Consider the following 25,970-nt stretch of genomic DNA (forward strand, 5'->3'; position numbering starts at 1 on the left):
TATATATATATATATATATATATATATATATATATATATATATATAGAGAGAGAGAGAGAGAGAGAGAGAGAGAGAGAGAGAGAGAGGGGCTCGGCACAACAACACCGACCATTTCCATAATTCCATTGTTGCTGATTTGCTGTGCGGACCATTTCAGATGAATAGTAATAAATAGAGGAAACCGATTAAGTAAAAAGCTAAGAGCTTAGTTGCAAAAACGCGCTTGCGCCATCGGTCTGGGCTGCGCTGGGCCCGACTATCCCCGAGATGGGCTGGCTTCGGCCGGTGGGCCAAGCCGAGCCACTGTGCGGCCCATTCTTGAGCCTTTCTCTTTTCCTTAGTTTTCATCTTTTTCCAATGAAGCTTCTACTTGTAAAATTAATAATAAATCACAGAAAAATCATAAAATGTCAAACCGTCTTTTTAACTTAACTTGACTTTATCTAAGCAGTAAACATGTAATATCACATGCTTTAGTATTTTTTTGTTGTAAGTGTAAGCATACACTTTCATGTGTTTGTTTAATAGAGCATGTTTGTGTAGTCCAAACAGAGTGAAATTTTTATGGTAGACTATTCTTGGCATTTTTGAGCTATGGTAAAAATTCCATGCTCAGTGAGTACAATATGAATGAGTTATGATTTAATTGTCTTTATGCTTATTTAATGTAGTTAAAAATGGAAATGGGTGTCCTAGTGCTAGTGTTACTGTTTTTATTCTTATGAACACATAATATGTCTACGGTGTTACATAAAATGTTGAGTTATTGATTTATAAAGGTGTGCATCCAACAATTATGAATTCACCCAATAGCTAGGTTTAGTTAAGATACACCACCCATAAAAATAAAATCTCCAAAATAAATATTTGGCGCACCACCTTTTTATTCCATATTTATATATAATAAAACTATTACGTATCTTATGTTTAAAACGTGTTTTCTATGTTGTTTGTGCCACGTGTTGATTAAGCAAAGTGCCTGTAAATTTGATATCTACATAGTTCAACACTGATTCAGGATGTGTCTGTAAATTTGATGGGCATCACCAGACAAACCAATCGCAATTCTTTAAATGCGCGCGCGCGCACACACACACACACAGAGAGAGAGAGAGAGAGAGAGAGAGAGAGAGAGAGAGAGATCTGCATAGATAGACATGGGATGTCGAGCTGTGCAATGTTGAATTTTCTTTCCCGAATACTATTATGATGTTATGCACAGAAACTGAAGCTATAATAATAGTTTAATTACATTCAGTACATATATCTGTCAAAATACAATGAGGACAGTAACTCATTAGTTTCAAATATTACCATCGGATATGCTTTTTTCCTTGCATTTTACCATTTTAAATAAGCTCTAAGACCTATAATCATAGTACCACCCTCAAAATGTTATATTCAAACCAGAACTGATACCGAGGACCAAAAAAATTACAGAGGACAAGGTCACCAGGTTGCCACTTCATCTGTGTCACGTAGAAGAGGATTTCCATAAACCCTTGCAAAAATTGAGGGCAGAGCCAGAAGTAAAGGTCCATATAATAGAAGCAAGTATAACCAGTAGAGAGATGAACATCAGTCTGCCGCCTCTGGTAACCTGAATACTTGGGGTGCCTGGTTCTTCCCTTGTTGCTTGCTGTGACTTGAAGCTAGAGATGCGCTGAAGTGTTCTGTTGATAAAAGTGTTTTCTTCACCTGCAGTTTGCTGTGATCGGAAGCTAGAGATGTGCTGGAGTGTTCTGTTGATAACAGTGTTTTCGATTTCAGCAGCTAATGCTGGACTACTAGGTACAGAGTCCAACAAGGCTGATAGAGCCGCATTGAACCATGATTGTGAAGCTGTGGAGCTCTGGTTATGTAGCTCATTTGCTGCATGAATATTCAGTGTTCCTGCTAAGGGGTAATGGGCCACATCAGATATCGGAAGAAATTGAGTTTCGAGTGATCACACGAAAATGTTTAAAAATATAAAAGAAATAATTAGGCACCTGATGCATGCGAGGATAAGACTACATGATCATGCTTCATATGGCTCTGCACATTAAGAGCAGCCTGATTATGTGTCCTTACTTCGGTTGTATATTGATATCCCTGGTTCTGAATTCCACTGTTACCAATATCAAAAAATTGATTTTCAGCTACCAATCCAACTGTGTCAAATGGTCCAGGTAGAAACGAAGGAGCATCAGAGTATTCCAAATTGTCAAACATCCCATTTGTTGCAGATATCAAGTACTCAGTTGTCGTACAATTTGCATTCTGACCTACATCCTCCAGATCAAAGAAATCATTGATTTCAAGGAACTCCTCATCAGCATCCTGGCTGCGGTAACTGATCAAACCTGACACAGAATGTGCCACACTGGTCCCTTCAGAAGAATTAGTTTCTCCAGTAAATGGCAAATTGGTTACACTAGACTGTGGAAATTGACTACTCGGCTCATGTAAATCCCCAATGCCAGCCTACACAAGTCAATAACATGTCTTATGAATAGGAAACATAGAGTAAAATACTACATGCATATTACTAGATGTAGCTCCATCGTGCAAGGTAAGAAACATATTCTGACATGTGCGCAAGACAACAGAAATTATTATGCATCTTAAAGGTCTAAACCGAAGCAATTCTATATAAGCAGTATAAGCATGACGCTGCAATACGTTGTGATTTCTAATCATCTAAAGGATGGCCTGATATGATGAATAATTTACAGTCGTATACACAGCAAAACAAACCTGATTGAGATTATGATGTGGAATTGATGCAGAGAGATCTGATTGGGGTTCAACCATGTCCTGGTCATTGGCTATTTGTAGCAGAAGCCCTTCAAGATCCCCAAGTGGAAGTTCTGTGTCAGTACATTCTGCAGTTACAACAGCACTACTGCAGGCAGTAGGATCCGCAGCAAAAACTTCATGTCCCCTGTCGGCATCAAGCCAAACCTGCCGATCATCGCACTGGAACTGCAGTTCTGGAACTGATGTTGATAAATCCAAGAACAATTCAGTGTTTTGCTGATCATCAGATATTTGCATCAGAAGCTGCTCAATATCCCCAAGAGGGAGTTCAGTGCAGGTGTTCTCTGCTACTACCACAGCACCATTGCTAATGGAAGCATCCACAACCTCAGCCTTGTCACCCCCCTCACTGAGCCAACCCTGACCTTGACCATGGGAAGAAGCAGGCTGTGCTTCACTAAACTCCTCCTGATCATTTCCAAAATTTGACAGGAGTTCATCAAGATCCTCAATTGGAAGCTCACGGTCAGTAATTGCATGCTCCTCCACTGTAGATGGTGGATTGCTGGTGTTAGGAACAGAATTAGCGGCAGCATCCGCAGTCACTCCCTCATCGTCGTCATCCAACCAATCCTCCTCACGAAAGGGAGCACCGTACTGTTCGCCGTTCTTGGGCCCGGCGCCGCTCTTCTGGAAGAGCTTGTACAGCGCGTAGGACTCCCTCCCCTGCGCGGCCGGTGGGAGCGCGTCGGCGAGTAGGGTATACTCGTGCATGACCCAGTCCGTGCGCTCCCCGCGCGGCGCCCGACCGTGGTGGTACACTAGCGTCTTCTTGTTGCCCACCGCCCGGCTGCCGCCGCAGATGAAGCGGTCCTTCCCCGTGGCCTTCCAGTATCCGTCGCCAGTGGTGCGGCTGGAGCGCGAGCCGTTGGGGTACTTGCGGTCCATCCGGCTGAAGAAGAACCACTGCCTGTCCCCCGTCTGCAGCGCCGACCTCTCTGCAGTGCAGCACCAATAACTCGCGGTCAAGAGGACGCCGGAGGGATTGCAAAAAGCGATCGATTGGGGTGAGGGGTAGGGGAAGGAGGACGCGTACCGGGGAGGTGGGAGGGGTGTGACTTGTACACTTCGACGTCGGCGACGTAGGGAGAGGGGCGGCCGGATGCGATCCGGCGCTTGAGGAAGTAGAGAACAAGCTCCTCGTCGGTGGGGCTGAAGCGGAAGCCCGGCGGCCACCGGCGCGGCGGCGGGGTCTCCATCTCGCCGGATGGTTGGTGCTGGTGGCGTGTCGTCTGCCGGGTCAACCCAATGCTCCGGCTACTTAAGCTAAGCGCTCTCAATCTCTGCGGGGCCCGCGTTTCTACGCGGCTTCCTGGTAACTTCGCGCTTCTTTTGACGGCCCCAAGGCCCGTTGGGCTGAATACTGTACACAGCACGGTAGCTGACTTGGTCCCACTGTTCAGTGACAAGACACAGATCGAGGCTCAAGCTAACAACACCAGTAGTGCACAAGACAAGCCTTTAATCATTGCAAGGAAACTGTAGGCATAGAGTCCACGCCGGGAAAAAAAAAGTTGAAAACAAAAGAAACATCAGTGGAGTAGAGCACGGTGAATCGGTGATGTGTGATCAGACATTCCTGTCATCAGAGTCAAAAGTTGCAGAAAAAGGATTTTCACGATACATGCTGTTGTTTCCAGATGGCCGATGGGCTAAAACAATTATGCACCCATAACACATGAAACAAAGAGAGGAGGTGATAGTTCATGTACAACAATGGCTGACCCATTGCCAGCAGCAGAGCAAACCAACCTGCAGCCAACGGACACACAGCACAAGCATGTCGTCGCATGCTTAATTATTGATTGATTACACGACGGAAGAAAAGAAACGATGCAATGGGTACCAAGCTGCTACCTCACGCTACTGCTACTGCTACTAATGTTACAAACACAAATGAGGACCATGACCATGCCATCTGCTACAGAAGCAATGTTAATGACGATCCACCCAAAACAGAGCTGCCGCACTCAAATGGGGTCCCTCTACGCGCCAGGTGGAGCGATAGGCATTGCCGCATTGGGAAGATGAAGGAACAATAACCGTCAAACTGAGGGGCCTCCTCCACCGCTCCACGTATGGAACCTGAACAGAAACAAGGGCGGCTTTCAGTCTAATGTTTGGCTTTAACAGCAATGTTACAAGAAGAGTACAATACGTCATGCATTTTTACATTTTCAGTAAGAAACAACAAACATGGATCCCCCAAACTCAAATTCTACTAGTGTGCTAGTTAAGAGTGATGTAATGCCATGGTGGTCTCAGGCAGAAGTTAGACCTTTTTTTTATAAGGGCTGAAGTTAGACTTGAGTGCATGTGACCAGTGCAATAGTTGGTTGTCCTCATTGGGTACATAAAAAATTCTTGGTGGTGCGGGGCCTCTTCGTTATAGCTTCAGCATGAATGTCCTCTGCACACAAAATGAAACATTACAAAACAGTTGCCAAATGCAGGCATTAGCAACAGAATCACATTAGCATTGTACCAGTGATAGATGATCTGGTGGATAGAATAAATAAACATAAACTTCTGCAGTGCCACTCATTTTGTGAAAAAATAGCAACACTAAGACTAAAACTAGTTACCAAACCAAACTATTTAGTTTTTCACTGTTCATTGGAAGTGCCGCTAGAGTTGTAAACTTGTAATACTATAACTAAAATTTGGTGATAATCCAGTGCAAACAGATAATAACCAAAACAAAATATCCTCAGCTGAGTAACTCCCATACCTTCTTGTGCTGCTTCATGTACATGGCTGTCCATGTGAGCTTGGCTGGCTTCAGCCAGTTGTGCAAGTAGCATTTGCACTTCGATTTCAAAAAAAGGAACACATCAAAAGTTCAGAGAAAAAATAGGATTAGACATTGTATTCAATTCCCATAATCTTTTCAAGAATTCACTATGTAAGCAAATCACCTGTGAATCTGCACGGGTAAATATGACACCCTTCCCATGATAGATCTTAGCACCACTGAAACTGAAGCTCTGTCCTGCAGTAGAGAATTTCTGGTGCATAAGGAAATATCAATATCCCCATCCATCAAAGATGAATAAAGAACAACACACAAAAAAAACTATATTGCAGGTACCACATCATGTTCACACCTGCTTTTGTTTCAAGAGAAAACAATGGTCACAGCATCTTCAGAAAATAGAATAAAGAGAGAACCTGTTTGCCGCCATCACTTGCCACTTAGAGCTAACTGAGAAAAGATTTATCCTATTACTGTACAATGCCACTTCTTCCAACTAGTCTCTCAAAATTTTCATCCTCGAGTTCTTTCCTCACAACTGAAACATTGGTCCAGTGACCAGCATCGGCATAAATGTTAGACAAGGCTACTTTGGATGCGCCATGGGTTTGGTCGAGCTTTGCCAATTCTTCAGCAGCTTTCTCTCCTAATGTGACATTTCCTTGTGCCCTTGCTGCTGAAAGGATGCTGCCCCAAATTACAACATCTGCTTTCATGGGCATCATTGAAACAAGCTGTTCAGCCTCTTCCAAGTACCCAGCTCGACCAAGGAGATCAACCATGCAACCATAGTGCTTAATTGTTGGCCGGATCCCATATTCCCTCGTCACGGACACGAAATAATATTTTCCTTTGGCTACCATCCCAGTATGACAGCATGCACTTAAAACAACTATGAATGTGATTGAATTGGGCTTAATACTGGTCCTCTGTAATTGTGAAAATAGGTCAAGCGACATATGTGCATAACCATGGATGGCTAAACTACAAATCATAGCGTTCCATGGTGAAATGGAAGAGAACTTATCATTGGCGCGATTGAAAAACTGCACTGCATCAGCAACACTGCCACACTTGGCATACATATCTATCAACCCAGCACTCAGGTTATCAGTAAGCTGGATTGGTCTGTTCATTATATGGTCATGGATCCATTTACCTTGGTCCAATGTGCCAGAATCAGCAATTGCAGAAAGAGCACTGGCCAACGTGACCTCATTTGGTTCAACACTCGTATTCAACATTGAATAGAATAGCTTCAAAGCCATGCCTGAACGTCCAGTCTGCACATACCCAGAAATCATTGTACTCCAAGAAACAGTGTCCCTTTCAGGCATATCATCAAACAGCTCCCTTGCTTCATGAATTAGGCCCTTCCTGAGTAGAGCAGCCAAAAGAGCGTTCCATGATGCTGTGTGTGACTTGTCTGACAATCTGAATGCCATCTGGGCAAGGCCAATAAGACCACAACACCCATAGAAATGGACCAGGGTCGCTTGCACAAATGCATGGGCATCAAAACCATTCGTCAGAATAACTGTATGCAGCTGTTAGCCTTCTGTAACAGCAGAGTACCGAGTTCACCCACCATTTGAACATATGCCTTCATTGCGTCTGATATGAGGTCTGCACAGATATAACCATCAATCAATGTCAACCAAGATACCTCATCTCGCTCTGGGATTCTCCAGAACACCTCCACAGCCATATCTATCATCTCCGCCTTCACATATCCATTGAGCATTGCGTTCCAAGTGACTGTGTTCCTATGTGTCATCCCATCAAACATGGCCCGGGCAGAACAAAGCTCTAACACCCCTGCATCTGCATGAACCAGGTTGGTGGCTACAATGACGAATCCATCCAGCGCCCGCTGCAGAGCAAAACCATGGATCATCCCCATTGTCACCGGTGCCCCATGGCGAGCGAACGCCATGATCGCACCGGCGAGAGTCACCTCGTTGGGAACAGCATTCTCAGAGAGCATGCCGCGGAACAGGGCCACGGCACGCCCCACGTGCCCCGCGCGAGCGAGCGCGGTCACGAGGGTGGTGTACGAGACGGCGTCCCGGTGGATACGTGGCATCTCCTCGAGCAGGCGCTGCGCGCGGTCGAGATGGCCCGCACGAGTCAGCGCGGTGAGGACGCTGTTGCGCGCGGCGGCGTCGCGGAGCTGCGCGGGTGTTTCGTCGAACACCTGGAGGGCGCTGGCGAGGGAGGATGGGAAGCGGGAGTAGAAGGAGAGGACGGAGTTGCGAACAAAGGCGTTGGAGGCGAGGAGGCCCGACTTGGCAGCGAGCGCGTGCAGCTGCTCGCCGCAGCGGAGGCGCGCCGCACGCTTGAGGGACGCGACGAGCAATGGGGCCAGAGGATCGCGGCCACCCAGCATGGGCAAAGGCTGGCTTTTCTCTGCTTTGTGCCTTTCTCTCCTTTGAGGCTTCCGAGTGACTAGAGACCGCTCCCTTCCCGCGCCGCGGGGCAGAGGCTTCCCTACCCGAGGCACGCGCGGCGAGCGAATCTTCCCCGTGGGGCAGGGTCCGGCGAGCGGATCTCGCGCTCCTACCTCTTCCCCGCGCCTATAGCTCAATTGACAGAGAATGACGAGCGGGCCCCTTGTGTCAGGGTCTGTGACAAAGGATTTAGAGGCTTTAATCTGAGAGCTTGTAGAAAATATAAAAAAAAGATATATTACACAACACTCAGAGCGTTTTACGCTATGCCGACACTCAATTTTTTTTCTCTGTATCTTCTTTCTTCTCTCAACGTGCCGTCGCCCGTCGCCCACCACCCCGCCACGGCGACCTCCTCCTTCCCTTGCCCCCCCCCCCCAGCCGTCATGGCCATGGCCACCCGCGTCCTAACTTATCCTGGGCTCCTCCTCTGCAACCCGCTCTGACGGTCGCCTCCACCTTGCCGCCATCTCTCCTGCCCCCACCGCCTAACATGCTTGCCTCCCTAAAAATCTTTTCTAAGTCCGCCAGAGATGGAGAAGAGAGGAAGAGGCATAGATGGAGAAGAAGAGGAAAGAGTGCTCCAACACTCAGTGTTGAATAGTATTTCTCTAAAAGTCAAGCCCTTGTTCAAGTAGGCTCCTGCTAGAATTGCTCTGCGAAAAGGAGTGTGACGCCGCGGCGCCTCAGTACAAGTGCCCCAAAGATGGAGCGTAGCGCGGCCCGGCGCACCAAAGTGGCTCTTCCTTATGCTTCCACGTTGAAACTTTAAACGGCGCGGGGGAGGAGGGATCTTGGGAGGAATTCTGGCTAGAAGTGTGCCAAACTACCAATTGGGGTAGTTTGTTCGCTTTTTTTTTTTTTGTCTCACAAGAATCCCCTTACAAGCGACTTCAAACAGGGCCCTATGGAGTTTCAAAAAAAAGGGCCTTATGGCAAACATGACCCATCGCTCGATAACTACATCAAAAAAACAGGTGAAAGAAAAGAAACATCAGTGCAGTGCAGTGCAGTGCAGCAGGGCACTGTTATCAGACATTCCAGTCATCAGAGCCAGAGTTGGAAAAACAGGAGATGATCGATTTTCACGAGATGATGTTCGAGCAAAGCTTAACACAAGCAAGTGTAGATTGCACAGATGGGCCCATAGGCTAAAACAATTATGCACCCATAACACATGAAACAAAGAGAAGAGGAAATAGTTTATGTACAACAATGGCTGACCCGTGGCCAGCAGCCCTTAGCTACGCACAACAGGCTGCCGTCGTCGCATGCTTGATTGATTGATTACACGAAGGAAGAAAAGAAAAGATGCAATGGGTGCCAAGCTGCTGCCTCACACTACTGCTACTAATGTTACAGATAAAAATGATTTACACAAGCGATATTGTACAAAATGACGATCCACACAAAACAGAGCCGCCGCACTCAAGGCGGTCACGGAATAGGGTCCCTCTGCGCACCAGGTGGAGCGATAGGCATTGGGAAGTCGAAGGAAAAATAACCACCGAACTGAGGGGCCTCCACGTATGGACTCTTCACAGAAACAAGGGTAACTTTTAGTATCATGCTCAGAATTTCATGTCCAGAAAGGGGTCTGCTATCATTATACATTTTCACATTTATGGTAAGAAACAACGAAAATGGACCCCCACCAAACCCAATTTCTACTTGCGTGTTAGTTAGAGTGTTGTACATCTAATCATGTATGTTAGGCTGAAGTTAGACTTGAGTGCATGTGATGTGACCATTGCAATAGTTGGTTGTCCTCATTGTGGGACATACAAAATCCTTTTCAAGGCTTACAGCATCAGTCATTAGACCTGATGCTGGAGAAAGCAATAAAAGGGTGGATGTATGTATTTGCAAGCAGAGATTGGTGAAATTCGATAAAGCTGGACCCCAATTAGTCACCATGAGATGTGGTGGCTACCATGTTTTATATATTGGTCCTATATGTTCAAATTTAGCTAATTAGCAGTGATCTATCAAGAGGCAAGTGGAGTTGAAGGTGAACATGGAAGAATACAACTGCCAGGACAAGAAGGAACTGGTTAAGACTTAAGAGGTCATATGATGCGTTCTTTTTTATGTGTACAGTGGTCTCGGTAATGCTATATCATATTCATTTACAGCATTCTGTAACACCTGACAAAATCTATCTCCACATATACTGCTTATAAACAAAACAAAAATTGTTCCACTTTGTGATACTACTTCAGATAACACTATCCCTTCCCCTTATCATCATTACACTATATCCCCCGGAAAATATAGCAATTAGCATTGACCGTGTCACAATATAGTATGGCACTGGCCAACTAACAGTTGGGATGACATTTGAGCTGGTGTAGCACTGCAGTTCAATGACGCTCTTACATGGGCATTGTAAAGTGGGCCATTCTGGACTTTTTTTTTAAAAAACATTTGTGTTGGATAATTATTACTTAATATAAAATAAAACATAGCATCTTCGGGTTTACTCCACATTACTAAGGCATTAGGGAGTACATAAGACTTGTAGCTCCCACAGACATCAGGAACGAACAACTTTCTTAGGACATAGCAAATAAGCACCTGGGAATAAGGTGGATTTGCATCGAACATTTGATCCCTGGGAGATCTTGGAGATGACTCCGGTGAACTACCATCATTCTCATCCAAGTTATTTATTGTATTATTCATTGCTGCTGGATCTCCCTCGGTAGTGCTAAGCTTAACTTGCTGCAAGATAAAAGCCCAAATTAGATCATGGAATACACTGGATAACTTACAAAATGCATAGAAAAATATATGAAGAACTGTACCTGGAATATTTTGCCTAAAATTTTCAATCCTTTAGCTCGAGCTCGCAGTTCCTCTTTCCTGGCATTGCTGTCTTGAAGCACCTGATATTGATAAAAAAAACAATTAAAACCACTGTCACAACTAACAACGGCAAAATATCAGATGTAGATATCTCTAAAAAAACCTTGGAAATATAGACAAGACATGAATACAGACCATTTGACACACATGTGACAGGGTTGCCTCTATATCAGCAACATTAAGCTTCCATAACGAATCCACCATAACACTCTTATGCGCCAGCATGTAAGCCTCCAGTTCCTCTTCGCTGTAGTGGCACTCAGCACTGAGATGCTTTCTCAAGTCTTCCTGCAGCTGCATAAGAGCTATTGCACCTGCAGATACATAAGAAAACCAAATCTCATGAGAAAATTACAGATCACGCTAACATCAATGAAATTTAATGAACAAAATAACTTTACCTGTTGCAGCTGTTAGTTGGGATTTAATAAAATGTCCTTTGTTTCTGAACCATTCAGCAATAAACGGAACACCAAGATATTTAGCTTTCTTTCCAAGCTCCTTAGCAGCTTGTCTTGAATACACATAACCAATAGTACTCAACATATCAACACCATATGCTGCAAAATAAGAAAATGGAAACAGAAAAGAACTCAGTCAATATTTCATTGTACTCAGAATGTGATCATAAAAACAAAAGGAAGTGCTACTGAATGTTGTTTTATTGCCGAAATCATATAAGGATACACAGGGATAGAAGGACGAACAAAAGATTTAGAGCTACCAAGCAGGGCTAAAAGCAGAAAATACATACAGAACCCACATGTTATTGCATGGACATACAGCTTAGCAAGTGATTAAAGGGCTACCATTAATATTTTGGGGAGGTGAAGGAATGGTTGTCATGAACACATACCGGCATTAGAGAGTCTAGTAACCTCAGCTTCAGCATACTGGATAAATTCATCTCTGTTTCCTTGAAGATAAAGGTGCAACCTATCTTTCAGTAATTCTGCAAGTTTCTCCTCCCTTTCTTTTTGTACAACCTACATCATAATTAAATTCTTAAATCAATACTACACCAGAAAGTACAAATAGCATGAAACACCGAGCAACAAATTGAACATTTCAAGAACCAGAAAGGTTTTGTTGTTTGAATATTTAAAGCACTAGTAAAGAACAGAAATTTGGGTAGTATTTCTATTTCCATACAACTATAATAAGACCACATCAAGTGCGATTAATCTGAGTCAACAATGATGGTTGATAAATCCATCATTCCCATCTGGTATAACAAAGGCTAAATGGGATCGCCACTATAAGTTGAAAGTGCTGCAGAGGTCGACCAGCATGAAGATTGATATTCTGCATGAGAAATGCCATGCAGAAACAACTCGAGTGTATTATATGATGCTGGAGTTTCTCAACTTTATCATCCCTATAAGCTTGTTAAGATCTGCAGCTCATGGAAGTTCTCAAAATGTTGAAAAGGTCAATCTTGTAGTGTTAAACGCAAGTAAAGCATTAACTGCAAGAGGTAAGTTCACATTCTGACATTAGATTTTATTTCGAGTACTGTGCAGAGTAAGTGACTACAAAGGCTGCCACGGATTGAAGACTTCTCATTCAAATAACAGGATTTAACAAAGAAATAGGAGAAAGTGTGTCAAAATTAGTGTGTGTAGATCACATTTGTGTAACCTGGGACATAAAATATCAGAAAAGGTAAGTTTCATGAAGCAAAATATGAAGAAAAAAAATCCCAAATATGATATCTGATTTCTCGTAAACTTTCTGGCTTCCAGTGTCAGGAGTCAGGATATTTGTTTTGCCAAACAATAGCTTCAGTTTCACTATGAAATTCTTAAAGCAATAGATAAATCAAGTGACGACAAACCGTATGAATTGCTTGGGTAGTATATAATGAGAAGCAAGTTATGAATTTCTCAAATTTGAATATGACAAATATGATAGAATGCCCAAAAGGCCAACAAATCATCCTGGTAAAGAGCCATACTCGCATTTGCTCCTGCAACCTTCTTGCATCGATCTCTTTGTCTTCAGTAAAACCATCAAGTGAAGCCATGGATGCCATCGCCAGCTGACCAATGTACTCCTCAAAAAGCTCGCTACCAAACAGCATTGCAAAAATTGCTGCAGGCTCAATTATCGCTTCCCTATAGGATAGTGTTAGACAGCAAATTAGAATGTAATCATCGGACAAGATTTGACAGCATATGAGATTAAATACCAGCTACAGAAGTCAACTAACAAGAAAATTAAATTCTACTAGAGCACTAAAGTTTTTTTAATATATGGTTTCAACAACATAATGGGATGTATCTGTACTTAAACATACATTGAAATACCAGATTTCCCATATGAGTCATAGGCTTCACGCTGTGCGGGGTCACTGAGCACTTGGTATGCCTCCCCCAATTCCTGCAGTAGCAGTAACTCAGATGAAGATGTGATTTTCTTTTTATAGAGTCCAATTTGCATTGAAATCAAATATATATCTCAAAAAAAGGCAGCAGAATGCACAGGGAAGGAAGCCACGCTACATGTGACAAGTGGCAGGATCGCCAGTTCAATATAGTACTGTTTTCTACCATGAACAATGAAATACTGTTGGGTTTATGGTACAAGGATACCACGGTGCATTTATCCACTTAAAGGTTCAGCAGATCCTGAAACGCGCACCTAAAATAGAGTAATGCGAAAAATGCTAGTAATTGGCATAGTTCTAGTACCCGACTGGAGTACAGTCGCAGCAGCATCATGGTAGTTAGTACTATTAGGATCACGCTGCTGCGGCTGAGAGCTGAACGAGTCAGTGGAGCATTAGAATACTTGCCTGGAACCTCGCCGCCGCGTCCGGATCATTGGGGTTCTTGTCCGGATGGACCTGCCTCGCCTGCAACACGAGCATCAACCTCCGAAATGAGAGGCGAAACCATCTCTGAACGCACGGCAAAAGTTCAAGGGGGGAAGGGCGCGCGGGCAGCACCTTGACGTAGTATGCCTTCTTGATCTCGGCCTCCGTGGCCGTCGGGCTCACTTCCAACACGTCGTAGTATGCCGTGTCCCTTACCATCGAACCACTCCACTCCTCTCCTCCCTGCGCGCTCTCTGCTCCCGCAGGTCCCGCCGCCCTGCGCTCGATCGGAGCCCCCGAGCCGGGATCTCCGGCCGCCGCTCGCCCGCTTGCCGCCGCCCACCGATTCCCTCCGCGCGGGTGGTGCGGGACAGCGAGGTGGCTGGCGCTCGCTGCAATGCTCTGGCGGGTGGCGGCTTGCTGCTTGCTGTTGCTGGGGTGATCCGACCATAAAGCGCCTCGAATAATTCGCGTGCTTTTTTCCCCGCGCTCCTCTCCCCTCCACCGTATTATAATGCGGGGATGAGTCACATTGACATGGAACTCTTCTCTGCTTCTCGCTAGTCAAAATCGGGTTCCCCTCCCCTCTCCGTAAAACTAAAAACCCCACTCGCTAATCCCGCGGTTTCGCGAGTGATTATCGCGCTGGTGAGGCGACGTGGACCACATGGCCGGCGCTGACCCCGGTCCACGTAGTCAAGCGGGTGAGTGGGAAGAAGGCCGGGTAGCGGATAGAGCGGGTTTCAGGTCTGGGGGCCCACCATGTGGTGACCACTTGGGCCGGACAAGGCCCGCGCGTATTTAAAGTTCTTCCTGAATTTTTGCTTTCATCTCCTACTACGTAGGGATGCGCCTGAACTAGAACTAGTTTTCTGGTTTCGTAAGAAAGCAAACTTCATGCAAAAAAAAAAACGCCTATAGAGTTCCCCTAAACTCTATGCTGATTCCACATGAACCATTACCCGGCGAAACGCATGAGAGGCCGTTGTTCCCGGCACGCGTCAGGAGGTCGATCGCTCCGTTTGGCTTTGCAATTGCTGCAGCACACGCAGCCGCACGCATGGAATTGGAAACGGACCTGAGTGGATGACTGGATTCTTCAAAAGGAAGAGAGAAAAAGGGGGCCCGGATCGGAATGGGCGGTGGTGGCGCCCTGAAGTCGCAGGTTACTAGCACGTGCGTGTAAAGCCACTAGTCCGACGCCCCTACAGCTGCAAAAGGTGCCCGCCGGGCCGCCCCTTACCCTTCGTAGCAGGACAGCCACCACATCCGACGACGACGACGACGACGAGCGGCGCAAAACGCGCATGGGCAACGTGGGCAGCGTGTTTGAGGCACTGTTAACTTATCCTCTCTGCCGCCCCTGCTAGCACACCTACCTACTGTAGAGACTAGGAACAGGGACGAACATTCTGGAGGGCTGCCGAAATGGGCGGACGCCGGATGGTATGGTCGACGACGACGACACTTCATCGTTAAGGCACAGCCACTCCAGCGTGTTTTGTGCAACCCTTTTATTTATTATTTTTCTCGTTATAACCGTCTGTCTATGATCTTGATTCCGTGTGCTGAATCACCCACGATAGGTTCGGAGATTCCGGGTCTGTTTGCAACGTGAAAAAAAAAAGATGTTTTTTAAAAAAAATAGAACAACTTTTTGAAAAAAAAACAAATTGTATGACTTTTGCCAAAATCTTGCGTTTTCAAATAGACCCGTTGGCAAATGGCAAGAAGGTTTCTGTCACGTGTGATTTCCACTTGGTTGTGGCCTGGATGTGCCTGCTCTGCTCTTACGTGTATGCTGATGCGTACGTCACTGCCCAGGTCCTCGCAGGCAAACACGGGGCAACTGCCACCTGGCCAAGCTAGCCAGCTGGTTACGATCACGGTCACGGCATCACCCACCAAATCTGATTTGGCCCATGTTTAGTTTCCCGTCAAAACTTTACGCCCTATCACATCGAATATTTAGACACGAGTATTAAACATAGACTAAAAAATAACTAATTACACAGAGTACGATTACTTTGCGAGACTGATCTTTTAATCCTAATTAGTTCATGATTTAACAAAAAAAAAATACTACAGTAACACATATGATAGTGACGAATTAATTAGGCTTAATAAATACGTCTTGAGGTTTACTGACGAATTCTGTAATTTATTTTTTTATTAATATTAAACACCTAATACGACAGCTCATATAACATCCGATCCGATGTGATATCTAAAACTTTATACCTTGAATCTAAACACCAGCCTGATTATTCGAGTGACAGACGATCTGTCTTTGAGCTGTGAGCCTGTCGCTTTCATAAACTGACACGGGAATTTCTAAAGTCTCGTGCTCGTGGAGGTGTAATATATCTTTTTACTTCTAAATGCAAGAATCGAATTATTCAGTGTTATTTATTTGCGCTAGGACGTTGACAGGAGTATATGTCATCCTGCATTCCTGCTGCCTTCGGCCACATGGTAAATTTGAAGACCGGTCGAGTTCAAATAGTCAGAAGTTAGAAAGGAATTCGGAAGTTGGAACAGACATAGATAATAAAAATATATAAATGTAAAACTTCAATTGAGTGAACGATAGATATACTCTTATACAAAATCACTGTGGAAGTTAATTTCATGTCAAGTATTGCGGAAAATCAGGAACTCCCCTGGAAAGGAAAAAACATTTTAGCTACAAGTAGTAAAACGGGAAAAAAAAAACAGTGGCACATGCTCTAGAGCGTACGCGGAAAATCCATCCTGAGTTGCTGCCTGCCCGGGCGCCTCTTCCCCCTTGACGGCCTCCCGCCACCGACACCCACCACTCTTCCCGTCCGTCGGCACATGTGTAGTTGCCACTTCGCTTTCCCCTTCCCTTTACCTCACACTCCTCTCCCTCGATTAATCTCCTCCCCTTCAACAACCGCAGCGAGATCTCCAGCTACCGCTCTCTCCGTCCACATTTGCACCCGCATTCCTCAGATCCAGATTCGAGCCCCAGCAGCCCCGGTTCGGGATCCAGCTAAGCTCTCCCTAGCAAGCTTCCGGCGGGGCGAGCAGCGGGGGGAGGGGCTCGACGAGAGAGAAGATGAAGCGGAAGACGCGGAACAAGATCATCGTGTGGACGCTGGCCCTGGCCGCGGCGGCGATTCTGGTGGGCGGCACGATTGCGCTGGTGCTCACGGCGGGGACGTGGAAGGCCCAGATAAAGAAGTCGCAGGAGAAGATCTGCAACAAGGGGTGGGAGTGCTCCGGGAGCAAGTACTGCTGCAACGACACCATCACCGACTTCTTCAAGGTGTACCAGTTCGAGAACCTCTTCGCCAAGCGCAACACCCCCGTCGCGCACGCCGTCGGGTTCTGGGATTACCAGGCCTTCATCACCGCCGCGGCACTCTTCGAGCCCCAGGGGTTCTGCACCACCGGCGGCAAGAAGATGCAGATGATGGAGCTCTGCGCGTTTCTCGGACACGTCGGCGCCAAGACCTCATGTAAGATCCTTGGTTCCGATGCTTGTTCGTCTGCTTCGATTCTGTTGGGCTGGAGGAGGAACCGATTGATTGACTAGCGGCTACGGAATTGCAGGTGGGTACGGCGTGGCTACCGGCGGGCCGACGGCGTGGGGGCTATGCTACAACCACGAGATGAGCCCCGACCAGACCTACTGTGACAAGACCTACACCCAGTGGCCCTGCGTTGAGGGCGCCGAGTACTACGGCCGCGGCGCGATACCTGTCTACTGGTAATGCTGCCCCCCCCCTGCCAATGCTAGAACTCGCTTTCACCATTCCAGTCCACCACCATTTCAACTTCTCTTTTTGCAATCAGTTTCACGTTGGAGAGCAGTACAAATTAGCAATCAAGCTCTGAATTTCCAGTCGTATTGATGTGGTTGGTTACTTCTTTCAGGAACTATAACTATGGCGCCGCAGGTGACGGGATCAAGGTGGACCTGCTCCACCACCCAGAGTACCTCGAGCAGAACGCGACGCTGGCATTCATGGCGGCAATGTGGCGGTGGATGACGCCAATCAAGAAGAGCCAGCCGTCAGCGCACGAAGCGTTTGTGGGCACCTGGAAGCCCACAAAGAACGATACGCTCAGCAAACGCCTGCCTGGGTTCGGTGCCACCATGAACATACTCTACGGCGAATCGATCTGTGGCAAGGGATTTATCGACGCCATGAACACTATAATCTCTCACTACCAGTATTACCTTGACCTCATGGGTGTTGGCCGTGAGCACTCTGGCGACAACCGTGATTGTGCTGAGCAGCTCCCGTTCAACCCCTCAAGCCCAACAGATGACCAGAAGCAGCAGCAATCAGGAAGCTAAAACAGACCCATTGTGCCATGGTCGTGTTGTACACCTGTTCCTGCTGCTGCCATTGATCAAGCTTCCAGCGCTAAATTGAGCTACTGATTCTTCAGAATGTGTGAAGCTGCATCGGGTTGATGTTGTTTTGAATGGCTGATCACAAGACTATGTACTGTCTATGGGAATTCCGAGGTTTGTGGTCATTATACCATAGATAGTTTGTTTTGGTTTCTTTGGTTCTCTCAGATACGTTATACACATGTTTAAAGAGGACTGAACATACCAGGACCCTTTTTTTTCTGAACTTCTGTATGTCTGCTTGCTATCGAAACATCGCCTAGCTTTTTCTGAACCTTTTGTATGTCTTGTATTGTTAGGTTATCCAGTGCTAGTACATTGTTAACATTTGGACTAGAGCATTCTTATGGCATGAATTCGCAGAACTATTCTGACCAGGGACAACTCAACCGAGGTACAGAAATGAATGATGGAAACTTGCTTGTACTGTGAAAATAGAGAGTATTGCACACTTGTTCTTGCTTGGAGTGAGTTGTAGCTAGAGAATGTGGACTCGCGGACATGGCTGAATGTACAAGCATGCAGAATGTATATGATTTTGAATCCTTAGCGAAACTGTTGCTCTGTGAGAAAATGAATAGAGTGCTTAACATGTTTAACTAAACGCCTCTATGGAGCCTTTGAAAGCTAAGAAACAACTGGTTTGCATAACTTTTGCATACCCTGTTCGGCTGATATAGTTTTAGCTGATTTCGGTTAATTTAATAGTGTTCTGCGAGAGAGAATAAGCTGAAACAAGGTGAAATTGGATCAGCCTAGAGTGCTGGAATGGGTGCTGGCAAAGGTTTGCCGCAGCCATGGGATCCATGATTGGTATACCAAAAGTTGGGAACTACCTCCATTCTACGTAAATTATAAGACGTTTCAGTTTTTTTAGATGCATAACTTTTGCTACGTACTTAGATATATACTCCCTTCGTACTGATAATTCAAGTCATTTTGGAAAAGGCTTGTGTCAAACATTGGGAATATAAATCATGAATAGCTTTTAAGTTATTAAGTTTGAAAATATAAAAACCATATAAATAGATTTGTCTTGAAACGTACTTTCATAAAAAATACATATATCACTTTTCAATAAATATTTTTATAAAAATAAGAAATCAAAATTATGCTTTGGAGATCTTGTTGCTGTCCAAAACGATTTAAATTACCAATATGGAAGGAGTACTATATCAGACATGTAGTAAAAAAATACCTAGAAGAATTAAAACGTTTCTATAATTTAAAACGAAGGGAGTATTGTGCACGATAAAAAAATCCAAGCTGCGGCTGTCAAAGCTGGAATGCTTGGCGGCCAGACCAGAGATGATGTTGCTGATGACCAGTACTCCGTACGTGATGATCTCCAAGTACAACTACACAGGGACGGTCCTTCCTCGAGGCGCTACAAGCAAGGTACGCTGGGGATGGGGATCGGGAGTAGTCAGCTGGTGCCAGGTCGGAGCAAGGCTATCTCCAACGACAGCAACCAAAATACAAGATGCATTTATCCTTTATATAGCGCTATAGGTAAAAGATTTAATATCTATTTAGTATCTTCTCCAACAACTAGATCCAAAAGAAAATTTTTTCTGTAAATAGTTTTCAAGAGAAAGGATGTTTATATTTGGGTTGTGCCTCTTAAACAACCTAAAATAGGTCTTCTGTATAGATACTCTGTTAAAAAATGATTTTGAATCATTTACTAACTATTAACTATTTTAAGTTTGGATGCCCGTATAGATTCCGAGACAGTCTAAGGACTGGTGCTGCCCTGACCTTGCCAGTGGAATCTCTACACTCGGAGAAATACCGTATAAACCTAAAAATCAGTCCTAAAAGAAAAAAGAGCTTAAAATTTAAAATCCAATTCATTTTCTATCAATCCAACACCCTTGTGACCTTGTCCAGTCTAGCACCCAGTTTCCAGCTTTCTTGGCTCCGCCACTGGCTGACGCCAATGTTGTGGATCGCTGTTTTGTTTCCTAAACTGTTTAAGACTTTATTTAAGTGCAGGGATGGTGTAAAGTGCGAATTGTTCTAAGACTATCTCCAACGACGAACCCATATAGGCACATAAATCCAAAATAGATAGTAAGAGACCTAAAATTAGTCTCCAATATAGTACCTATACGAGAGACCTATTTTGGGTTAGACTGAGAGGCGCAACCTAAATATGGACATTATCTCTCCTAAAAACCCATTTACAGAAATGATTCTCTTTTTGGTCTCGTTGTTGGAGAAAATACCGAATAGATATTGAACCTTTTACTTGTAATGTTACCCAAAGAACGAATAAGTACTGTATTTTGGATGTTGTTGTTGAAGATAGCCAACATAGAAGCGCAGCAAAAGCTGTAAGATTTTGTCCTGATGCAATGATGTCAGGACTCAGGAGTCCTGGCTGCAAAATGATTCTAAGCTTTATATAAGAGAGGAAAGCGAATTGAGAAGGAACATCCTGACATATGAGTTCATTTTATTTAAGTAATCACTAACCACTCCTATAGGAGTCATTGACGTTTGGTAGAGCCCTCACAGAACTAATAAGATTTGCTCCAAGAGTTCTACCGAACAGCTCCTAAAAGGGACAAGGATCACAACATCAAATCGGAAACATGCTCAGAGAATTACCACAACAATACTGCAGTAGTACTGGTATATAAAGACATTTCACAACATTTGCTACTGGTCCGTCTAACAAAGAACAGGAGATTAAATCCGACGTGCAGCATAACTATGCCGCTATGACAGTTCTTCATCTTACATAAGCAGGTTCCTAGCTAAGTACAAGGTAATAAACATACTTATCCAACCATTGGACTCTAAACTCTCGTACAAACATTTCGTTAAGCTGCTGCCCCCCCAAAGTGGCGGATTTTGGGCCAGCCAGCTTCTGTGGTGTAATACTACAAAAGAGGCTTGTGACCTCATAAAACAGAGAAACTGACTCCCAAGGGAAATGAGAAACAAGCAGAGGACCAATAAAACCATGATAGGGGGGCAGTTGGCATCACGATGCTGCCCACTTTTACTTTTCAGTTAGACGTCTCCCCGTTCTGAGCATCCGCCAACTTTGGTTCAAGTTCATCAGAGAGATGGTTTGGCTCTACTGACGAAGAGCTTTCTACTTTTCTCTTCCGGGTTAGCACTACTTCTGATGCAAGTGTCTCATCAGCGAGAGAAGCTTCTTCACTGGCATCACCCTCATGTGCTGTAGGAACTGCCCAGGCTATGGGGTTCACTGAAACAAAATGTTGAAATGTGGAATCAGAAAAAGTATAGTGAGTCTAGCAGTGTACATACTACAGCAAACAGCAACATGACATAGCTAATTTTCTTTCTTATTAAAATGCCGAAGAGAACTTGCTGCACAGCTAACACTTAACAGTAAGTAACCATGATGAACAATCGTTTGAGGTGCATAATGTAGCAAGCCTCTTAGCATCTACAATAGAGATGCCAGGACATTAAAGGATAATTTCTAGTAAACACATAGCCAACATATGGCAGTTAGCAAGGCCTGTTTAGATAGTTTTTGGGAGGTTGAAAAGTTTCCCAACAAATCCCATCACCCAAATAACCTCACAAGAAATTCATCTGAATTATTGTCTAACACAAAAGCATTTCAACAGGTTAAATAAATTCACTACTCCCATATCTAATCAGGGCTTCAATCTGATCAAGTAGTCAGAGCCCAGATAACTACAGCATCCTAGCCAATCATATGTTTTCCAAACCTCTGCTTGTGTGCCCATATATTTCAAGCCATATCATTCATGTGTTGTCAAAAAAAAAAAAGCTATATCATTCATCGCTTAACATGGAAAAGTTCAACTAAGAATCAATAGTTCATGCATTACAATGGAAAGTAATTATTAGTTTGCTGATACCCAATTACGGACCTTCTTCTGGTTGAAAAGACTTAGAAGTAATTGTACTTGCTTCATCAGTTGGATTTATCAACTTCGTTTTCTTTTTAACATAGTCCTGCCGCAGAGGTCTAGGTATCTGGAACGAAAACTGAGCTAAAGTTACACCCTGTGCAACATACTCCGGATTCTCTTGGAGGAACCTGCCAAAGTAAGACATGGAGGCTTTAAGACAGACAGGTTGAAGCACATGTAGACAATTCAGAAATATAAGGAATAAAGGCAGTGCATAACTGATACAGTTAACATCCGCATACTATTTATTTGGAATATCTACTCATTAAAGGCCTTAAAAACATACAATGTTTGCTGTGGAAGTTCTGCTCATGAATTCAAGATATTGCAACTTTTCAGAGTGCACTTTCATCTGATAAAGAATGGCATTCAAGGAAGTTTTGAAGAAATTAGAATTGTCATACCTATCAATTTCAACCAGAGACCTAAGTTTCCTTCCAGTAGGAGAGGTATAGTATCTGAAAGCAAATAGAAGAGGGTTACACAAACATATCAAGTTCAGAAATTGCAGTAAAAAATGTGTGACTTTGTATGTCCCAAAGGTCAATAATTTTATTCACGATGCTGCAGACGCAGATGTCTGAATTTTTCCTAGATCCATGATATTTTGGAGAACATTTTGGAAAAATCATAATGTTCCAACCACAATGCAATGCACACTAGTATAAGCAGTTATGTTTTATGTTATTTTCTCTATCATTAACGATGATTTGAAAGGAAAGATGACAGCCATAAAAAGTTGAACCAACTTGTGTTGCAAAAGAGAATAAGATCAGAGCAAATACAGCACTGAAAGAAAAGAATTACTTACACATCAGCAAATTTGGTACCCCCTTCACCTCTTATCCTAATCTGCCTTTCCCATCCACGAGGGGGTTGTGCAATATTGGGTTTGTCAATAGCCCAAAGCCTGCTGCCATCCTGAGATATATCTTCTGGATCATTGCATGTTACATCAGGTTTCCATTCACGAGCTCTTTTACATACAAAAGGTTCCTGTATAATACGTTCACGAATTTCTTCATACTTCTTTTTCGTTGGGATAAGCCTCCATTTAAAACATTTTGCACATTGGACAGTGAATGCTCCAATAGATGGAGATATCCCCCTTGTTATGACTGACTTCTGCAAATGATTTTCTCCCAGTTCATCTTGCTCTTTATCTCCTGCTTCAGAGTTGAAAACGACCATTTGATTTGATGCAGTTTCTGAAGCAAACCCGTCATTGTCAAATCGGGGGCCATTGCTATCAGAAGGCACCGTAATCTGACTGTTCTTTGATGATTGAGGAGATTTAGAACTTTCCATCGGTTTTGTACAAATTATTAGAGCCTAGGTACCTGCAGTTGGTAATTGTTAGAATTTCCTGCTGCAAACAGAAGAATGGTTCCATGTGGAATATGTGCACATTATGTATCACATCCAGTACTCATGAAGGTTCAAATATTGCATGATATATAATAGTGTGATGGGATGATAACCTGACCTGCATAAGCAAACCAACCTACTTGGTTAACAATCTTTTGTAAAAAGTTAGAAGACTGATGCTTTAAGTGCAGTTGTGATGGCTTATTTTATGCTTCACTGAACAAGAGATTGATTACATAGCATAATGCACACAAGACAAACTGCATATTCCCCATTAGTCAACTGCACTAGCGACTCGCAATTATCGATCTGACACACAAACAGATCTCAGCAACAGAAATGTAGCTCAATGGGTTGAGCCTATCTCAATTTCTTGAACAATAACATATATAAAGGCAAATCATTCATTGGGGGGGGGGGGGGGGGGGGGGGTGGGGGGGGGGGGGGGGGGGGGGGGTGGGGTGTGGGGGGGGTTTGTTTTTTGTTTTTTTTTTTTTTTTTTTGTTTTTTTTTTTTTTTTTTTTTTTTTTTTTTTTTTTTTTTTTTTTTTTGTTTTTTTTTTTTTTTTTTTTTTTCTTTTTTTTTTTTTTTTTTTTTTTTTTTGTTTTTTTTTGTTTTTTTTTTTGTTTTTTTTTTTTTTGTTTTTTTTTTTTTTTTTTTTTTTTTTTTTTTTTTTTTTTTTTTTTTTTTTTTTTTTTTTTTTTTTTTTTTTTTTTTTTTTTTTTTTTTTTTTTGTTTTTTTTTTGTTTTTGTTTTTTTTTTTTTTTTTTTATTTTTTTTTTTTTTTTTTTTTTTTTTTTTTTTTTTTTTTTTTTTTTTTTTTTTTTTTTTTTTTTTTTTTTTTTTTTTTTTTTTTTTTTTTTTTTTTTTTTTTTTTTTTTTTTTTTTGTTAATTTTTTTTTTTTTTTTTTTTGGGGGCGCGGTTTGTTAATATGAAATCTAGAGATGGCAGAGGTGTCCGCAAAGAACCCTATGCAAAAGGCAGGAGTTAATACGGGGGTAGCAATTTTGTTAGAAAATGGCCAGCGCCCGCAGCTTGTGTAGATCGATCTTGCGCGCTGAATAACCTAGCTGAACCACGCGCGAATGGACTAGACTAGGGTGCCATGCAGCAAGCAAATCGCTCCCGGCTGAATGGGGAGAGTTGATTTGGATGTGATTGCTCTCACTCAGAAAAAAGGTGGTTTCCTAGACCAAAGCGAGCTCCTAAACCACCCCGTCCAGCTTGCCTAGGTCACTCACCAGAGAACGAAGAAATCGATCCGAGCCCGGACGGATCTCCACCCCGAGCCGACCCAGTGTCTACGATTTGAGCATGCAGGCGGCCCCCAGCGGCGGCCTCCGAAGATATCCAGGTACAGGGGGACGGAGACTGGGGCTGGGGACGGGAAGGGGGTGCTCCGGCGAAGAACAGCGGGGTTTACGGCGGAGGGGAGGGGTTGAGGATGGGAGTACTTACTCGCGTTCTCCGCCGCGTGCCCGATGGCCCGATCGGGTTCTGGCCCGAATGGAGGCCTCGTGCGCTGCCTGGGGCGCGGCTCCCTGCAACTCTGCAACCCTCCTTGTGAAAGATCAGTTATTCCAGGCCTCCAGCTTTTTACACTGTAGGCCTTATTTGTATTCGTCGCAATGGATTGGGGTGAAATTAAACTAAGTTTCGTTCCATTTCATTTTAACACATGCGGATTGAAGTGAATACATGTGTATATAGCCATAGTATTATTTTACTAATTACCTTATTTACTGTAAAAAAAATATAAAGCACCTCCGCAAGATCCTCTTTCTCCTTTTACCTTATAAAATGGATTGAAGAAAAAAAATGAATTGTAGACTACAGGGACCCATATGCCATTGACCAAAAAAATATCATTTTCTCATTTCTTTTCTCTCTCTTGTTGTTGACAATCAGAACCAGTGTAGACCACACAATACGCACGCGTGACGTGGTGCAGTGATAGACAAAGCAAGGTGCGGAGCGGGGCACAACTGACCTCTTGGCACAGGCCACCACACTGTCCCTGTCAAGTCTAAACTTAATAAATGGTTAGTTCTCTAGCGCCACTGAAAGTTAGGGTTTATCCGTTGATTTTCATTAGGGTTAGGGCTATGATCTAAGCTCTTGTGACCACCAGAGATTTTAGACGGACGATCAGACTAACCTAATCACCGGCACTTAAGTTTTCAGTAGGTGCACTCTAGTGCCCACTGGAGAGCTCCGGTGATGATTAAAAAATCCTCCACGGAGCTACTCTTCTCAAACCTTTTTAAATGGCTAGCTCCAATAGGTACTCATGGGATGACCATCACATTTAGCATTGAGTTAGCATTTTCCAAACGTTTTCACTTGCTTCTCACCACACATCGCTTGATCTAAATACATATGCAATGCTAGATCTCACCTAGTGACACGATAATTGTATTTAGCAACGAATTTGCCTCTCTTTATTATACAGCTATCTATCAATATAGCCATTCAACTTCTCTAATTACCCATGGCCGATGAAAGATAAACCCTATTGCAATATCTTTGCCTTTACACACTCATGCTTGTGGAGTAAACATTACCTTTTTCTCTCATATGAAAATTAT

General features: G+C 43.8%; 4 protein-coding genes and 1 pseudogene across 6 annotated transcripts; 1 reads left to right on the top strand and 4 right to left on the bottom strand.

The window, feature by feature from the left end:
- Positions 1 to 1,166: 1,166 nt before the first annotated feature.
- Positions 1,167 to 4,063, bottom strand: LOC136546518 (NAC domain-containing protein 82-like). 2 transcript variants are annotated; one of them, XM_066538495.1, is made up of 4 exons: positions 3,840 to 4,063; positions 2,741 to 3,741; positions 1,993 to 2,467; positions 1,167 to 1,897 (listed from the first exon to the last, which is right to left on the bottom strand). In XM_066538495.1, exons 1-4 carry the CDS (start codon positions 4,000 to 4,002, stop codon positions 1,476 to 1,478), a joined length of 2,061 nt encoding a protein of 686 aa, XP_066394592.1. In that variant the 5' UTR covers positions 4,003 to 4,063; the 3' UTR covers positions 1,167 to 1,475. The 2 variants fall into 2 exon arrangements, with proteins under 2 accessions (XP_066394592.1, XP_066394593.1); XM_066538496.1 differs by having other exon boundaries at positions 1,167 to 1,894; positions 3,840 to 4,061.
- A 287-nt stretch (positions 4,064 to 4,350) lies between these two features.
- LOC136542104 (pentatricopeptide repeat-containing protein At5g19020, mitochondrial-like) lies at positions 4,351 to 8,155 on the bottom strand (annotated as a pseudogene).
- Positions 8,156 to 9,103: 948 nt separating this feature from the next.
- LOC136542105 (chaperone protein dnaJ 10-like) lies at positions 9,104 to 14,253 on the bottom strand. The gene is made up of 10 exons (XM_066534392.1): positions 13,827 to 14,253; positions 13,674 to 13,733; positions 13,176 to 13,258; positions 12,834 to 12,993; positions 11,733 to 11,862; positions 11,278 to 11,436; positions 11,012 to 11,190; positions 10,816 to 10,896; positions 10,586 to 10,732; positions 9,104 to 9,544 (listed from the first exon to the last, which is right to left on the bottom strand). Exons 1-10 carry the CDS (start codon positions 13,911 to 13,913, stop codon positions 9,446 to 9,448), a joined length of 1,185 nt encoding a protein of 394 aa, XP_066390489.1. The 5' UTR covers positions 13,914 to 14,253; the 3' UTR covers positions 9,104 to 9,445.
- Positions 14,254 to 16,517: 2,264 nt separating this feature from the next.
- On the top strand, positions 16,518 to 18,420 carry LOC136546519 (chitinase-like protein 1). The gene is made up of 3 exons (XM_066538497.1): positions 16,518 to 17,179; positions 17,274 to 17,430; positions 17,598 to 18,420. Exons 1-3 carry the CDS (start codon positions 16,777 to 16,779, stop codon positions 18,022 to 18,024), a joined length of 987 nt encoding a protein of 328 aa, XP_066394594.1. The 5' UTR covers positions 16,518 to 16,776; the 3' UTR covers positions 18,025 to 18,420.
- Positions 18,421 to 20,673: 2,253 nt separating this feature from the next.
- LOC136542106 (methyl-CpG-binding domain-containing protein 2-like) lies at positions 20,674 to 24,957 on the bottom strand. Of its 2 annotated transcripts, none has more exons than XM_066534393.1 (5): positions 24,841 to 24,957; positions 22,825 to 23,353; positions 22,418 to 22,471; positions 21,972 to 22,141; positions 20,674 to 21,310 (listed from the first exon to the last, which is right to left on the bottom strand). In XM_066534393.1, exons 2-5 carry the CDS (start codon positions 23,319 to 23,321, stop codon positions 21,105 to 21,107), a joined length of 927 nt encoding a protein of 308 aa, XP_066390490.1. In that variant the 5' UTR covers positions 23,322 to 23,353; positions 24,841 to 24,957; the 3' UTR covers positions 20,674 to 21,104. The 2 variants fall into 2 exon arrangements, with proteins under 2 accessions (XP_066390490.1, XP_066390491.1); XM_066534394.1 differs by having other exon boundaries at positions 24,624 to 24,915.
- Positions 24,958 to 25,970: the final 1,013 nt, after the last annotated feature.

This window comes from Miscanthus floridulus, chromosome 3 (assembly GCF_019320115.1).
Source record: "Miscanthus floridulus cultivar M001 chromosome 3, ASM1932011v1, whole genome shotgun sequence".
Lineage (NCBI taxonomy): Eukaryota > Viridiplantae > Streptophyta > Magnoliopsida > Poales > Poaceae > Miscanthus > Miscanthus floridulus.